General features: G+C 41.5%; 1 protein-coding gene across 1 annotated transcript in view; it reads left to right on the plus strand.

Moving 5' to 3' along the window:
- The window catches only part of LOC148538035 (uncharacterized), an 87,520-nt gene that overhangs the window by 21,221 nt on the left and 47,255 nt on the right, over positions 1-19,044 (plus strand). Inside the window, exons 3-6 of the mRNA XM_088457703.1 lie at positions 726-860; positions 969-1,031; positions 2,117-2,242; positions 18,867-18,980. Of these exons, the coding sequence (XP_088313829.1) occupies positions 726-860; positions 969-1,031; positions 2,117-2,242; positions 18,867-18,980 (438 nt within the window). The remainder of the gene's footprint in view (positions 1-725; positions 861-968; positions 1,032-2,116; positions 2,243-18,866; positions 18,981-19,044) is intronic.

Below are 19,044 nucleotides of genomic sequence, written 5' to 3' on the forward strand. Positions count from 1 at the left end.
CCCAGTGGAGCTTACACTCTACATTCCTTACCACATGCTCACATACATACACACTAGGGTTAATTTTTGTGGGGAGCCAAGTAACCTACCAGTATATTTTTGGAGTGTGGGAGGAAACCGGAGCACCCAGAGGAAACCCACTACACCATCTGTGCTGCCCGTGTAAAAGTATTTACATTAATGTACTAGTATTTTTACTGCTGGAACCCTCCTCTTAAATTCTGTTTACTTTCAATTGGAAAAATGTGCTGACATTAAACCCCAATTACTTTTCAATGCGATTACATTATCATTGCAAATCTACTTCATCACCCCTGGCTAAGAGAGCAGTACTTATAAATGGCAATAGCACTCTATTAATGGTAGATTTGAAGGAACAATATACTAAAAGTAAAATGAAGTAAAAGATAATCAGATATGTTATTGTGGAATAAACTAATGGTATTTGCAAGTTTGACAGATTTGTTCAAAACAAATTACTCAGTAAAAATAATGTCAGCGTTCTAAATGTTTTTATGATTTGCACAAAGTAGCCAGTATTCCATTATAGCATATGACTGACGTATGTTTTAATTGTATTTACAATATGTCAGTTACTATTCACTTTTATAAATACAAACAGCCAGATTACTAAATTATCTGGGCACAATAAACTATGCGTATTTCATTTCCTAAATATTAATGTTTCTAGGCTTTATTTCCATATTTTCTGTATCTGTGTGTAGGACCAGTCTGGAATTCGAGGAGTTGTGGAGACAGAAGACGTCTCACTGACATTTGAAAGCTTTCAGCACAACAATGGAATCCTCTATACATGCTTTACTCAGAATGGCATCAGAATGTACTTTGATGATGAAATGGTGATTGAGTATAGCTACATATTGACAATTATGTCATATATTCTTCAGTCCCAGTATCTGGGGTATTTCGTCGCAATCTGCTAAACTATTATATTTTATTGTATTTAGGGAATTGTTCCATTTCCTCAAGAACTTTACAGTGAAGGGAAATTCATTTATACTCACAATGAGGTATTCTTTCACTATATATTTTCATATATTTATATTGATGCTTTAATGTACAGAACACATATACATTTCTTGGAAAACAGTGCAAGTCATCATTTCTTGATTTATATATGTCATTGTTTATTATCATCAGTCCTTGACTGATCCATCAACCACTCAGTGTGAAGGCAGCAATTCTGTGGCCTAATGCAATATTCATGAGAAAGCAGCTGATAGTTCTTAGTGATTGAATTAGCTGGATATAGGCTTAGCATACGCATGGTCTCTTTTACTGTTTGTAGATAATAAAAATCATTTAGAGTACACTTTTGCAATGGGGTGAACCATTTTGTGTACTGAACCTATAGTCACAGGGTTGCAGCTATAGTTTAGCTGCTTCAGAAATATTGATCATGGTGAATCTTGTCAGTGGATTCACTAGTATTGATCCATCTGATAAAATGACTGCCTCCACTGGGTGTTTAACATGGACCACCATATGATAGTAAATCTTTACTAAGCACTCCCTAAAGTGTATTTATATTTTTCTAAATAGCCTCCAAAGTGTATTTCTTTTTTTTTCTAAGTAGCCCCTAAAGTGTATTATTATTTTCTAAGTTTTATATTTTTCTAAGGTTTATTTTTTATTTTCTATTTTTTATTTTCTTAGTAGCCCCTAATTTGTGTAAACGTATTCCCTTAATTGGCATATATTTACATCAAGACACTCCTTAACTACTTAAATGTTTTCAAACTAAGCATTAGATGTGTATATGTTTTGCATTATATTACTATAACAAATTCAACCTGGACACTAATCAAACATTTGTAATGTGTATTATTTGCTTAATATCTCTGTTCATGTGACTATTTCCTCACTTTCCTGCTGCTCCTTACATCCTAGCCTTTCTTTATGACTTATAGCACTGAACACATACACTGTGCACAATGCAGGAGTAAATTGTTAACTTAAACATAAGCCTTTTCCAAAAAATATTGCTGCAGTGCTACTTAATGACACAGAGAGCTGAATAAGCCCCATAAAATTAGTTGTTCAATTTGTTAGTAAATTAAGTGATGATCTTCAATGTATCATCTATATTTTCCAGTCGTCAGACAAGATGCCTGATGACACCAGACAGGATAGTAATGGCAATTCAAGCTACTTGGAAAATGATCGCACCTGCTCCTTCTACATACCTGGGAAAGGAATGGTAATGACATACTTATTTGAGGTAATACATTTTATTGCTACTTGCTGTTAATAGGAGGATTTGTTTTGCTTTGTTTCAATAAACAATTTAAGTACTGTATTTAGGTCACTACAATGTAATATGCAGTCACACAACACCATTACTTACAATTATATTATTGACATATTTATGGCCTATTTATCAGTTTCTGCATAATTTTATAAATTGTTGCTATTTACTAATAGAACAATGCAGAAGATTTGACAGAAATCTCCGGCAGATTGCTAATTATCACTGCAGATCGCAGTCCCCATTATTCTTAGTGTTGACTACGATCTCAGCCCTATGTACTATACCAAACTCCAAAAAGCAAAGCTTTTTAGAGTTAAGCCCAGTTAGTTTACACCAGTGGGTCTCAAACTCTGCCCTCAGGACCCCACACAGTTCACATCTTCCAGGTCAGCTAGCAGGTGCCCAGATGTAGTCATTAATCATTGACAATTTTTAAAAGATCCACAGATGGAGCTAATTATGTCACTTGCGATTCTGTGAGGAGACCTGGAAAACAAGCACTGTGTGGGATCCTGAGGACAGAGTTAGAAAACCTGTGGTTTACACCAATTGAGGATGGTGTAAACTACTTTAAGCCTGTGGAGGCTTACGAGCAGGAGAGAGATCTTCATGTTTCTCTACCGCAGCCTCCGGACGGTGGTGCTAGCTGACACTGTGCACATGCGTGAAACGTGAAACCGTTGTCCCTGCGAGTTTCCCATAGTACATAGCGGGGATATTTTAATTAAAAATTAAAGTATCCACTGCAAAACAGAACCCTAATAATTTTGGCAGTTCTGTGATTATTCGTACATAGGTCCCTTAAAGTTTTGTTGTTCTTTCTCCACATAAATAAACTACATAATAGAATTATCACCAAAACTTGAGATGCCAAATTTTATATCATATTATGGAAAATAACACAATCATTATTATGGAAGAAAAATAAATACAAAATGTTGTTATTATTATTATTATTATTGTTATTATTATTATTATTATTACTACTACTATCTTTTATTTGTAATGCCACCTGAAACTTAATATTTCTAAAACAGAATTAATTATATTTCCACCGGCCAATAACAGTTACCAACCTGATCTCTCTATCACTGTTGATACCTCGACCATCCACCCCGCCCCACAAGCTCGCTGCCTTGGTGTCATCCTTGACTCTGAACTGTCCTTTGTTCCCCATATTCAATCTGTCTCAAAATCATGTTACATACATTTAAAAAACATATCCAAAATTCGACCATATCTCACACATGACACTGCAAAAACTCTAATCCATGCACTTATTATTTTCCTCATTGACTATTGCAATAGCCTTCTTACTGGTCTTCCCAAAAACAGGCTATCACCATTACAATCCATTATGAATGCAGCTGCAAGGCTTATCTTCCATGCGAAACGTTCTTCTTCTGCTGCCCCGCTCTGTCAGTCCCTCCATTGGTTGCCGGTGTTCTACTGTATTCAATACAAAATGCTTTCACTTACACATAAGGCTGTTAACCAAACCACACCAACATACATCTCTTCACTCATCTCAAAATATCTCCCAACCCGACCTCTCCGCTCAGCACAAGATATACGTCTCTCATCCCCATGCATTACTTGCTCCCATTCACGGTTACAGGACTTTCTTCGCGCTGCACCCACTCTATGGAATAACCTACCTCGCACAATAAGACTTTCCTCTAGTCTCCAATCCTTCAAGCGTTCCCTGAAAACTCACCTCTTCAGGCAAGCTTATCAGATTCCAGAACCTCCCACATAACCTTCATAGCTTCCATATCTAATTACATCCCCTTTTACAGTCCCACACACAATCTCACACATTGTCTTTCTTTCACATCCTCCTGGTATTTGGCTGACATTCCTGTGTGACTGGATCATGCAGCCAACCAAGAAACTGTGCATTCTGGCTGGACCAAAATGCAATATATAGCACCTATCCTTGTGTATCAATTCCTATTTCCCTATAGATTGTAAGCTTGCGAGCAGGGCCTTCCTACCTATATATCTGTCTGTTATTATCCAGTTTTGTTCTATTATTGCTTACAATTGTAAAGCGCAACGGAATATGCTGCGCTATATAAGAAACTGTTAATAATAATATTATACACTGTTGAACTCTAAAGAAAACACAGATCTATAGTAACATAACATGAGCATGTGAGCATATTAAAGAACATACTGCTGCTGGACATATTGTTACTAAAGGACTTGATAAAACAAAGTGCTTATTACTTTCCATATTTATACCACAGGACATGTTTTTAGACCTATTGCTACTGATATTTTAAAGAGGCTATAGAAAAGCTGCATCAAGAAAATCATGAAGTGTCATTAAGCATTTCCTCTTACCTGCATACCTACTGTAGGTCCTCAATCTCCTGTGTACATAGGGCCTGATTCAGACCCGCTCGTGAGCGCTGAGCGCTCGCAAGCAGGTCGATGGTGGCCCAGTGCGCATGTGCTCGATGGAGCCGGCTCTGTCGTGCGCATGCGCGAGACCCGGATAGCGACGGGCACTCTGTCGCTCCGGGTCTCATACCAAAGGGGGCGTGGTGTCGATGTTGAGTTACAGCACGCCCCCTTTGGTGGGCATGCCGGGGGTGTGCCTGCCCAGACGGAGGCGTTCCCATGGGAACGCCTACCGTCTGGGGCCGGCCCCACTGAGTGCTTTCGGTGGGAGTGGGAGTGCTTTCGGCTCTGTTTGAGCCAAAAGCACTCCAGGGCTTGCACCAACGAGACCCTACCACAAGGGTCTCATTGCAAGCCTGATGGTCTTGACAATCGCGACCATCTTCCTGGCCGCTCGCTATAGCTATGGGTGGTCACCCACAGCTATACGAGCGGCCAGGAGGCCGCTCTAAAAATCAAGTAGGACAGCTCTGATTCAGAGCGAGCGCTCTGTCAGAGCGTCCGGATCTGAATCAGGCCCATAGAGCCCCCACCAATGTGTTGCAAACATATAACATCATTGGGTTTGAACAGACTAAAGCAAATAGCTTTTCATGCTACCTGCACTAGTAAATTGACACAGTAGTAGGGAACAGTCATCATGCCGACATTAATGATGTCGACATGAGTATGTTAACATGTTTAAATATTGACATACAACATGTTCATATGTCGACAAACCATTGCTGGTGTTCTAGAGATGACTTACCTGGTCATGATGGCTTCTGGGTCCCAGTGGTCTTGTGTGGAGCAGTTTCAGCATGGACATCTTATGGAGCTGCACTCCGGGGAGTATTCTCCCCCTAACCCTAATTCCCAGGGCCACCATCAGAAGGAATAAGCGTCAAAACACACACACCTAGGCGCCTGATCAGAATATGGAGATATCGATCTTAGTACCCAATCCACGCTGCAGCTTCTTAATAGAGGTAATTGCTAGACCTCTTAACAGTAAAAAACAAGAAAAAAGATTACTAAAAAGCGCTGCTGATTGGAGACCTGTCTTAATAATAATAAATACAGTTTAATATAACATACAAATGGCCATATATAAAACAAATAAAATTAAAACACAAGACAATTTGCATAAATTACAATGCATAGGTATAAATACTTCTGGAATATCAGGTTAATATCTGAGCATGTGGTTATATAAAGCAGCCGAGATAATAGCAAGCTGCCGACAACTCCACATATGTTGCTATGATGTGTAAGTAAACATATAAATACAATATAATAAATGAAACAGCTCCACACTTCACTAGACGTTTCTCTGGATTATATCCCAAAATGACACTTCAAGATTACAAGTGTATATTAATCCATACCATTTTATTAGGTCAAGGACCAATTGAATAACAGTACTTTTTGTTCCTTGATGGTTGGATAGGACTTGATTATAAATATATGTGAGTACATGATCTCAAAAGTTAATGTCCATTTAATAGTTGAGAAATTTCTCATAGAGAGATAAAGATCCTCCCATTTCCCTTAATGGGATAGATATATTCAGCCAGGTACAAGTAGTCTCCGCTATCCTTCATCCATTTTGTAAACAGAGATATTGGCAAGAATCTTATTAATGCCCAGGTGATGGTGTTCACTGAGAGTTATCTTGATGTGGTTACTCACAGTGAAGTTGATCCAACAGAGCACTCTGTTTTGGTGGATGATAGTGTGGAGCTGGAGCCTGTAACGTGTTTCCCCGCCTTGTGATATACCTCAGTGACTTCCTCAGACAGAATGATGGCCAGACAGTCCTGGGCCCAAGGAGAGTGATGGCCCGGGTGGCAGCTGCAAGGAATACACCGGGCGGCAGGCAGGGAGAAAGCATTGGCTGTATATGAAATATGGAGCCGGCTGTGTGCCAATCACAGCTGATTGGCTGCCGTTCTTCTACTACACAAGACTCAAATATTGGTAGAAGCCTGAGGAGCCGAAAGCGCGTTTGGAAATTTGGAAATATAAAATAATATCACAAGGGTAGGAAAATATAGAGAACCCACATTGGATGCCATGATTTTTGTTTGCTGTATTCAAAACAGCAGGAATATAAAGATATCTATCATACCAGCACCCTCCACATTAATTGCTGGACCAAAGTCATTTTCACAAGTCCTACAAATGATCCATGCCTCACACAGTCAAACTCTCTACCAGTCTCCTCAGTTTTAAGCACACCCTTAAAATGTACCTTTATTAAAGCATACTAGCCCTTATCTTAAATTGATTCTTCTCCAACCCACCACCATTTTTCTCAGTTCACCCTCCAACTGTTCTTCCTTTCCCCTTAGTATGTAAGCTCATATGGGCAGCTCCCTTCCCCCTGTTGCTTTTCCCTAATACGCTCCTTGTCACCAGTACTCTGCTCTCTTCTTCACTGACTCTGATTTAGATACATTGTGATATATTCATAAACCACACACAAAAGACAGATTCCACACTCAGTGATATGCATCTATATTATGGTACCACATATGAGATATTAAAACTAGTATAAAAGCTATTAGTATCTGTTAGATACCAATTATATTTCAAATACCGTCCAAAATCCCTGAAGTGAACAACTCTCACAGATACACAAGCAGGAAAAAGAAAAAGAACCTTTGTGATGTATATTGTTACTATTGTATCAAAGATTAGGAACAGCAATAACTTTTGCTACAAATATTACAAGTCTACATTCCAGTGGAAGATAAACTGGCAAATGCAACTAGTTTGGTAACAGGAACCGCAATTGATAATATATATACTGGGGACATAGTAATAAATAAATAATTGACACAGACACAGCGGATAGATTTTAATGAACTTTATTTCAATCTTTATCACCTTTCTATAATTTTTAATATGTTTGCCTTTTTCCAATAAACAGCAGATAATTTGTCATTTTTAATAATTAAATACATTAAAGGTTATGATTAAGCTATTGATAATACATCTAAAAACAGAGTATATTTATTAGTGCTCCCAGGGTGCAGCATGTAATCTCATACTTTTTCTTCTGTATAGTGACTCCGATTCTGTCTGCTCACCCCTCTATGTTGGGTACAGAATCACTTAGAACTATATTGATTCCTACCTGTTACTGTTGCTAGCTTCAGGGAGTAGCCTTACTTATGCCCCAGTCATCTGTCCTACCCAATGTGTGATTTATTAGAAAGAAAAAAAAAGAGTTGATGGTAATGGGCGCACAATTCAAGTAAATTACAAGATAAAATTTAACTTTTAATGGTTATTACCTTAAAACGAATATCCCCAATAAGGGAAAATATACAGTGAAATATAAAGTTAAAAAATTGATATCAAAACAAAACACACATGTAAATAAAAGAAAGGCAGATCCACTGATGTGTTGTTGTGCGATATCTACTAATAACAAAGCATATATTGTGTTAGGAGGGATCCTTAAAACACAATGGAATAATATTATCAATTAATTCCTCTCCACTATGGATGCTATAATACGTGTGCGGCAGAACAATTTCTCATTAACCACGGGTTATTATTATGATATTATCAGACCATAGCCCTGGTATTGTTAGACTTATAAGGTAGGTATGACATCCACTGTAATAAGTGTGCCACAAAAAGAGGTTGTTTGTATTGCTATTATCTGAGCACCACTTCAGATTTATCGTAGTAATTGCCGCTTATGCCTCTTGGCTAGTGCCAATATCTCAGGGTGTTGTATCTCACATCATAATGGTATCTCCTATTATACAATTATCATAATCCTTCAATTGAAGTGATACCTATATTGTTGTATTAAAGTAGTTGTTTCCCATACATCAGCAATTCACTGCTGTTATTGATTATGTTACACCCAAACGGAGAACATCGACAGATTTGTATACTGTCTTATTAGCTATTGTTGTGGGCTGGTTGTAATCCAGTCCACAGTGATGTAAGTCGTTTACTGGTATTAATAATGTTTAAATAGAAGAAATTCACAGCACTAGATATCATATATTGGTTTTAAATCTACATTAATTTCCAATAAATTAATTAGTATATTCTCATAAGTCAGGAAAAGATAGTGGATTATTTTGCAACATTCTAACAACATGTCCGTTTGTTAGATTGTAACATAATTCATGCTGTACGTATAATTCAACCCTATATAAGTTTTGTCAGGGTACACTGCACTCTCCACTGTATTGGTGTTACTTTATCAATTCTGCTATATCCAGAGCTAATTGAGTAATGATTGATGTCAAATATCTATATTAAGATTATTTGTCTATTAACATCCTGGAGCAGTTTGACGTACTCAGTGGGAATTGACACAATGTACGCCGCTATATAGCATCACATATTATTATATTAGAATCATGATTATTACACACAACCAACAGACAAACATGGAGCTGCCAGTAACGCCGACGCACGCGTTTCACTGTAAGCAGCTTTTTCAAGGCTGAACCTGATTGTTCAGCTAGACCGGCTATTTATTCCAAGATAGACCTCCAATCAAATTGGTATCCTAAGTCACATGTAATTTCCAACCAATAGGAGATGATTGCCAGCGGTATTCAAATGTGGTGTTACGTAGTGAGTCCCATCCTCTTAATGCCGATCATGTGATCGGAATTTCATCCTATGGATGAGGGGGTGTGTTCGTTTGTCTATTATGTAAACATCTGAACATCTCCGCCACGTATTAAGTTAGTCCTCTTATAAACAAATACAAGGATATATATGACTCTAGTAAATTGTTCATCTAAAATAATGGTAAGTGAGTTGTGTTATTATAGCAAGGGCTAACGATCGTATATATCCTGCAAATATCAATCGGGAAAGTGGGACACAGTATCTAAGATCATAATACATATATGTCATAATATGACCCCAATCATTGGGGTACAATATGCTACAATATTTAAAAATAATGTTATATGATGAATCTCATCCTTTTCATGCTGATCACATGATCGTAATTTCATCCAATGGATGAAGGGGTATGCCTACATATCCTTTGTGTATATCAATTACAGAAAAAGAGGAGGGGAAGAAGGAGATCATTCATCTGACAAAATCAAATTATCAAGCTATCAGATACATATTCCCAATGTGTGGTCTGATATTAATTTTTGGTACATATGCTATGGCATTCCCCTGTGTATTGTACTTAAGTCTGAGGGGTCTATGTATTAATATTCGCTGTACTGCCGTGATTATTAACGGTCCAACTCGCCAAGGATATTTTCATTTTGAATAAAATATATCCCGTCTATGTACTACCAGGAACTCGCAGGGACAGCGGTTGCGGTAACCGCTGTCCCCTCAAGTTATATCCCCAGCATTTAGGAGAAGTTTATCACAGAAGTGAAAGACTTTTGCAGGGGAAGCTGATACTGTGCATGCAAACAGCGTAGCTTCCGGGGCCAGCCGAGGGCTGTGGGGGACAAACAGTAGTTTACACCATCTGAAGACTACTGGTGCTAAACTCCGAAAAGCTTCGCTTTTTGGAGTTTATTACATAGGGGTCAGATCATAGTCCCTATTGATAATGATGGGAACGGCGATCTGCAGTGCTAGTTAGCACTTTGCTGGAGATTTCTATGAAATCTCCTGCATTGTGCTATTAGTACATAGGATCAATACAAAAAATTATGCAGAAACTGGGCACTGGGCTCTGAGCCAGTCCAGGTTCTGGGAATATAGGGAAAAAAATCAGTAGAGTACCCCTGTAATTTTCATAACCAGCACCAAACTTTTTCTACGGCCCCAGGATTCCAAGGGCCCATGGCCGAGAGCACCCCTACCCCCTGGCCCAAGATTATCAATGTGTCCTAAGGGATGCCGAAGGTGTGGGCAGCTCCGGCTCCCTCACTGTGACAGGAGCTGAGTGCTACACTTATTGCTACAGTGCAGCACCCAGCTCCTGTCACTGAGGGGGAGCCTGCATCTTGGTGTCACCCCTCAGCAGGTGACACCCGGGTGCTACCCCCCTTGTGACACCACTGCTCTATATAGTGGTGGTGGGCATTCACAACAAGAAGAGCTGCCAGGTAAGTTGTGTATTATTGCCCACTGACACCTGCATGATCTTCCCCAGGTACATCCCTCATCATGGTTGGCACCCCATGTCCTGTCTGCTGTACCCCCTGCTATGCAGCACTCACTGATATCACACCAGCCAGCCTTCCTGCTGTGTATGTGGGATATACACTTTCTTCTTACTTGTATCTATTCTGCCATCACGTTATACTGCTGTTATTTTCCCTCTCACTTTTTCCATATTCCACTCTTATGACATTATTCTGGGACGCATGTTGTGCCTTTAGATGTGTATGTTTTATGGTATATTCTCATTATTCACTCACAGCAAGTGCTATGTTATCTGTGTTTTCAGTAAATTTTTTTAAAAATAGCTTTTTTCCTGTCCTCAATTGGAAGGTTAGAATATAAACTATGCTCACAATTTGCTCGAAATTTGATGTACTGTACATGTTCAGACTGTGACTTGTGTTTTTTTTCTTGTAAATGACTACCGTTTTTCTGCCGATAGCCAACACCCCCCCCCCCCCCGGCACAGCCTCCACCGATAGCATCCCATCCAAATCATTACCCCTAACCGCTAGTTAGCCCAGGCCGGGGATCCCTGGGGAGCTGGGGATCCCACAATAAAGGGATCCCTCTCTCCAAGGCACCCCAGGCTATCCCTAGGCATCCCTGGAGTGGTGGGTGCCAGGTTGATTATGTAAAGTGTGGTGCAAGTAAAGAGTCAAAAATATTGTCTTTTGCTGTGGAACTACAGGTCCCAGCAAGCCTCCCCCGCATGTGGTACTTGGAGAATCACAAGTACCAGCATGCGGGGTGTTACGAACCTGCTAGTGCCAGTAGTTCCACAGCAAAAGCAATATTAAAAAAACACAGAGCACACACACTGTAGAAAGGAAAACTTTATTAACACAAACATGCATGCACATGATTAAACACACATGCACACACACTATCTCACATACTCACCTATGTATCCCTGTAGTCCATCAGTCCTCTTCTCCAATAGAATCCATAGGGTACCTGTAAAAACAATGGCCCTGATTCAGAGCCGGACGCTCTGACCAGAGCGCTCGCTCTGAATCAGGGCCCACCTCCATTAATATGGAGCGTCCTCCTGGACGCTCGTATAGCTGTGGGTCACCACCCACAGCATATACGAGCGTGCAAAATGATGGTCGCGATGGTCTTGACCATCGCGACCATCGAAACTGCGAGCAAAAGCCTGCGGTTGGGTTTTTCAACCGCAAGGCCAGGAGTGATTTTGGCTCTATCAGAGCCAAAATCACTCCCACTGACATCACTAGTGATGTCAGTGGGGCCGCCTTCAGACGGTAGGCGTTCCCTTGGGAACGCCTCCATTTGGCAGGCACACCCACCAAAGGGGGCGTGCTGTCAGTCACCATCGACAGCACGCCCCCTTTGATGAGACACTCCAAGCGAAGGAAAGTCCTTCGCTCGTCGGGTCTCGCGCATGCGCATGATGGAACTCCATCCGTCGTGCGCATGCGCAGTGGGGACCATCGACCCACTTGCGAGCGGACAGCCGCTCGCGAGTGGGTCTGAATGAGGGCCAATATCCATACTCACTTTCTCCTATGCGTGGACCGTGAACCAGGTACCAGCGGGCCCGTAGTGCCCTACATGCTGGTACTTTTGGTTCTCCAAGTACCAGCATGCAGGGGAGGCTTTCCGGGTCCTGTAGTTCCACAGCAAAAGACAATGGGCCTGATTCAGAGCCGCTCGTAAGTGGCCTCTCGTTCGCTCCGAGCGATGTTTGCCCAGCTGCGCATGCGTACGGATCGTTATACACATGCGCGAACCAGTCAAAATTCATGTGCTCACAAAATAGCGAATGCCTGATAATTTGAGTGACTGAAAGAGGCGTATGTGGGTGGTAACAGGGGAAGGTGTTTGAAAACGGGGAGTGGAGATCAGAACGCAGGCATGCTTAAAGGTCAAAACGGGCGTTTTATGGGTGTGCATAATTAAAAAAGCAGCGTCATTGACCACGTCACTGGGTTATTTTATAGCCAGAACTGCTCGCAAGATTGTGGTAGCAAAAACCAACCACAAGAATAGCGAGCAGTTCATACGCTGGTCGATGTACTCGATTAATCTAATAAATAGCGGACATGACGTAGGATGTGAGCGGCCAGGGGGCGTAGTTTTCAAAAAAACTACCGCAAGTTTTGTACGCTCGTTCAGACCTAGAGGCGTGAACAGAACGCAAAGAGCGAACGGTTCATTAGAATAGCCAGCCCTATTTTCTGGACGAGCGAGCGCTAATTGCATCCGGCTCTGAATCAGGCCCAATATTTTTACTATCAACAAATGCACCACACTATTCACAATCAACCCGGCACCCACCGCCCATGGTGGTCCCCGGCCTTGGCTGAAAAGCGGTCAGGGGTGATATTTCAGCTGAGGGACCCAGTGAAAGGGCTCCCCTGGCTGTGGCATTACCCCCTCTGCCCCCCTTTGCTAGAAAGGGTCCGGTTCTGTTTCTGGTAAATACAGGGGAACCCTACACATTTTTCCCCCTGTATTTCCAGAACCAGGATCGGCTCAGAGCCAAGTGCCGGTTGTGCTTAATACAGGGGACCCCTATGTAAATTGTCCCCTGTATTTTGGCAACCAGGACTGGTTCTGAAAATCCCTGTGCTGGTTTTGATACAGGGGATCCCTACGTTGCCTGTCCCCTGTATTTAGCACAACCAGTACTGGGTCTCCAAAACCCATTGCTGGTTGTTCAATTTGAAGGGGGGGGCACGCCATTTTATTTTTTTTACACTGGTTGTCATTTTTTTAAAACACAGAAGCACAGACGGATCTCACTGATCCTGTCCGTGCTTCTGTGTTTGTTTATTTATACACAGATACAGGTATCATGGATCTTCCTGTTCCGAGCCTGCATATGTCTGCTGCTACCTCCCCCGGGTCCTGCAGCCCGCACCACTGCCGCCTGCACCGCCCCCGCTAATGCCCGCTGCCTTCCCAGGGTCCCGGCCGCAGCTAGCGCTTGCTTCCTTTCTCATATCCCCTCCTCCGCTACGGCCCGCACTGGCCAGCCATCTTGGTGCACCCAAGTGAAGCCATAGTGAGTACCCCTGCTGAAGGAACCAACTGAGGCTGCGCAACAAGTTGAAGCTTCCTATCTGTATAATGGCGCATTCCTGAGGTAATAGTTTAAAAACTGTAACTGTCTAACTTCTAATTTACCTGAACCCCAAAAGCACCTACCCTGGAACAATAGCTACCTAATAATACAAACCCCAAGTCTAAATGATAATAGAATTCCTAAATGGAATGAATTCCTGTATCCATTGTTGCGGTTGTTATTTCCTATTATCATTTTTGCTTCTCCTGAAGAAGGTCACATGCTGTGACCGACACATTGAGTGAGTCATGTCATTTCTGAATTAAAACTGGATTAACTTCTTTTACAAACCTGGTGAGTGCCCCTCTTTTTGCCTTGCATAATTGGTGGAGTTTTATTTTTATTCCATTGGTGTGGTGGACACCCCAGCATTTTTTATATGGACTGTGTTTCATGTGAGTGCTGCCTTTTTCACTGAATATATATATATATATATTATTTATTTATTAACAGTTTCTTATATAGCGTAGCATATTCCTTTGCGCTTTACAATTGGAATCAACATTAATAGAGCAAAACTGGATAGTAACAGACAGACATAAAGGTAAGAGGACCCTGCTCACAAGCTTACTGTACAATCTATATGGAAATAGGCATTGATACACAAGGATAGGTGCTTCATATTGCAAATTGGTCCAGCCAGATTGCAGAGGTTCTTGGTGGGCAGTATGATCCAGTCACACAGGAATGTTGGCCTAGGGTTAGGAGGATGTGAGAAAGCAAAGAAAAATAAATATGTGAGGTTATGTGTGGACTGTAAGAAGGTATATAATAGATAGGGATGCTATGAAGGTTATGTGGGTGGTTCTGCAATCTGGTAAGCTTGTCTGAAGTGGTGAGTTTTCAGGGAACGCTGGAATATGGGAAAAAAGTTCTGTAACCGTGAATTGAAGCAAGTCATGCGTGTGGATGAGAGACGCAGATCTTGTGAAGAGCAGAGATGTCAGGTTGGGAGATATTTTGTAAGTGAAGAGATGTATGTTGGTGTGGTCTGGTTAATAGCTTTATGCGTAAGTAAAAGTATTTTATATTGAATATGGAGAAAACCGGCAACCAATGGAGGGACTGACAGAGTATCTCAGTAGACAATGAACGTTTGGCAAGGAAGATCAGTCTCACATCTGCATTCAAAATGGATTGTAGTGGTAACAGTCTGTTTTTGGGAAGACCAGCAAGGAGGCTATTGCAATAGTCATTGCGGGAAATAATGAGTGCATGGATTAGAGTTTTTGCAGTGTCTTGTGTAAGATATGGTCAAATTTTGGATATGTTTTTTAGATGTATTTAACATGATTTTGAGACAGATTGAATGTGAGGAACAAAGGACAGTTCAAAGTCAAGGATGACACCTAGGCAGCGGGCTTGTGAGGTGGGGTTGATTGGTGGGTTATCAATAATGATAGATATCAGGTTGGTAACTACTATTGGCCGTGGAAATATAAATAATTCTGTTTTGGATACGTTAAGTTTTAGGTGGCGAGATGACATCCAAGATATAATGGCAGAAAGACATTCAGTGACACAAACCAGTACAGGTGGTGACAAATCTGGGAAGGCTAGGTAGATTTTAGTATTTTCCATGTACTGATGATACTGAAAATAAAAAGAGCTGATTATTTTGAAAAGCAGAGGACCAAAGACTGAGCCTTGTGATACTCCAACTGATAGAGGTAGTGAAGAGGAGGCAGAATCAGAAAAAATAAAAGTGAAAGAGCGCTTAGATATGTAGGATGAGAACAAAGAATAGGCTGTGTCCTGAAGACCTAGGGATTGTAGTGTTTGTATGAGAAGTGAGTAGTCAACAGTGTCAAAAGCAGCAGAGAGATCAAGAAGAATAAGAAGTGAGTAAAAAAGACCTTTAGACTTAGCAGTGACCAGATCATTCACTACCTTAGTCAGTGCTGTCTCTGTGGAGTGTTGGGAACGAAATCCCGGCTGAAATTGGTCCAATAAGTTGTGCGAGTGAAGATATTGTGTGAGGCGAGAGTAGGCAAGTCTCTCAAGTAGCCTGGAGGGCCTTGGGACCTGGGCCATGGGAAAGTAATTTGAGACAGAGTTAGGGTCAGAATTGTTTTTTTCAGAATGGGAGTAATCACTGCATGCTTGGACAGTGATGAAAAGATACCAGTAGAGAAAGAGAGATTACAGATTTTAGTCAAGGGTGGGACGAGCACAGGCGACAGAGCTTTACCGATTTGTTAGGGTATAGCATCAAGAGGAGAGGTAGTAGAGTAGGAGGATAAGAAAAGTGTAGATACTGCATCTTCATTTGTGGGGTGAAATGAAGAGAATGTGCCAGTGGGTTCAGGTATGGAATTGAGCAGGTCACTGACTGAGGAAGAACCAGTATATATAATAAACACAACTTCTCTTATAGTAGTTGATGAAACTTTTCTTTCCAGGCTCAGAAAATTTCAGTATCATTGTCTTATTATCATTGATAGCAGGGGATGGTCTTTTCATAAACCACAGGAGCTAAGGCAGTGTAAGGCATCATAAAAACTCGCTCATTGGGGCATATTCAATTGGGGGTGAGAAAAGCAAAAATCCTGCACCTACGAAGTTTTTCCTGCAGGTGTGGGATTTTTGCTATTCAATTGGGTGCTTGTTTTTTCCTATTTTGAGCGCCGGGAGGTTTATTTTTGTACACCTCCAGAGCATGAACAATTTTTCCTAAAATCCACAATTTTAGAAAAAAAGGTCGGGAAAAGCTCGGGGATCCCGGCGGCACCCCTTCTACTGACTAATTAAACAATTGGAAGTTTCCAATTCGCTTAATTAGTCTATAATACTCACCTTCCGAAGTGCTGTCTTCTGCATCCAGTGTCTGGACCCGGTCTCCTGCAGCAGCGGTGAGTGTGTCAGTGTTTGTAAGTCTGTATGAGGGTTGTGTGTGTGACCCCCGGTGTGTGTGCCCGCCTCCCAGTGTCAGTGTGTCCCCCCGTAATGGGCGCTGGGAGAACTACATCTCTCAGCAGCCTTTGTGCCTCCCAGCAGCCCCTCTCCAGTAAGAAGATGGAGGGGAGGCAACTGGCAAGTAGAGAATTTTTTTTCACGCGGCGTGGGGTTTCAGCTCTGAAAACCCAGTGACCACTTTTTTTATTGGATACCATGGGTATTGGGAGCGCGCATACCCGCGGTAATCCAAAATTGGGTGCGAGGGGCACAAGGTTTTTTTCTCACTAAACCTCGCGCTCACTTGAAGATGCCCCATAGTGTCTCACAGTTCTCAGAAATTCTGACTATCACAGAGTCTCTGGCAGTTAGAGCACTGCAGAGGCTGGTTGAGGTCTATTTGACTTGATTTCAAAATCTTAATGTTTGATTATATTTTCCCTTACACCATTTACAACCGGAGACTGCAGCACATTTTCCATGGTTAACAGTCTTTAATCCAACTCCTTAACCCAGTTTACGAGTCCCAAACCTTATTTTTTATATCTACAGTGAAACCCAAATTACCTTTTTCCCTATTATCCTAGTACTTTAATAATGTTCACGTAATATCCATCTTTGAAACACTGCATTAATGAAATTCTGATTTGGTAATTATAGTTAATTATGATTGTGTTGGTTCTTAATCCAGATCACAGTTGGAGAGTTGGCTGCGCAGTTGGGTTGGTCAACTTGGGTGTGGAGCACATGCTCATTTATTACATTCTCTTAGTAATTTGATCAGTTTTGACTGAATCATACTCTAATACATTGGTTCTCAAACTTTTTTCTGCTTGTTGGCTGGAGCTCATCCTAGAGCAGGATGGATAGTGGGAAAGCACACACTTCTTCCCTTGCTCTGCTCATTGGCTGGAGCTCATCCTAGAGCAGGATGGATAGTGTGAAAGCACACACTTCTTCCCTTGCTACGCTCATTGGCTGGAGCTCATCATAGAGCAGGATGGATAGTGGGAAAGCACACACTTCTCCCCTTGCTCTGCTCATTGGCTGGAGCTCATCATAGAGCAGGATGGATAGTGGGAAAGGACACACTTCTTGCCTTGCTCTGCTCATTGGCTGGAGCTCATCCTAGAGCAGGATGGATAGTGGGAAAGCACACACTTCTTCCCTTGCTCTGCTCATTGGCTGGAGCTCATCCTAGAGCAGGATGGATAGTGGGAAAGCACACACTTCTCCCCTTGCTCTGCTCATTGGCTGGAGCTCATCATAGAGCAGGATGGATAGTGGGAAAGGACACACTTCTTCCCTTGCTCTGCTCATTGGCTGGAGCTCATCCTAGAGCAGGATGGATAGTGGGAAAGCACACACTTCTCCCCTTGCTCTGCTCATTGGCTGGAGCTCATCCTAGAGCAGGATGTATAGTGGGAAAGCACACACTTCTTCCCTTGCTCTGCTCATTGGCTGGAGCTCATCATAGAGCAGGATGGATAGTGGGAAAGGACACACTTCTTCCCTTGCTCTGCTCATTGGCTGGAGCTCATCCTAGAGCAGGATGGATTGTGGGAAAGGACACACTTCTTGCCTTGCTCTGCTCATTGGCTGGAGCTCATCATAGAGCAGGATGGATAGTGGGAAAGCACACACTTCTCCCCTTGGCCAGAGTGTATAGTTTTCTTTGTAACCGTTCTGTCATTGTGCGTGACACACCAGGGACCAACTCGTGACACACTAAGGTATTGCAACAACAGAATCACTGCTCTAGTATGCTGATCATTTTTGGTACCACACATTTAGTTACACAGAAATAACAATAACATGACCAAGTCATCTGCTGAGACTTTTAGTGATTCAGAGACCATTTCTTGCCAAAACACCAAGGCTGTCATCAGTACACCAGTGTAATCTTCCATTATGGTGGCCAGTCCACTCCCCAGTATTTCAATGTTAAAAAACAGTGGAGAAATAAAAGAGTGAACCAGTAAATAAAGATATTATGTAATATTGTTTGTGCTTCTTTTTGTAGTACTGTACATAATACACATACTATGTAAAGGGAGTTAATGTAAATTGTTTTGGCCCTCACAGGAGAGAATAAACGTCTGCAAATATTATGACAGTGATTCTGGTGCCTGGCTTATTTTACCTTTACTGTGGGAAATGAATCTGGACTTCATACTGCATCGTGTCCAGCAAGTGAAGGTAAATTATAATTACATTATTTGAAACTACAAAATTGCAATAAATCTAACGTATCAGGGCCCTT

This window comes from Taudactylus pleione, unplaced genomic scaffold (assembly GCF_031769625.1).
Source record: "Taudactylus pleione unplaced genomic scaffold, aTauple2 ptg000041l, whole genome shotgun sequence".
In the NCBI taxonomy this organism is placed as follows: Eukaryota; Metazoa; Chordata; class Amphibia; order Anura; family Myobatrachidae; genus Taudactylus; species Taudactylus pleione.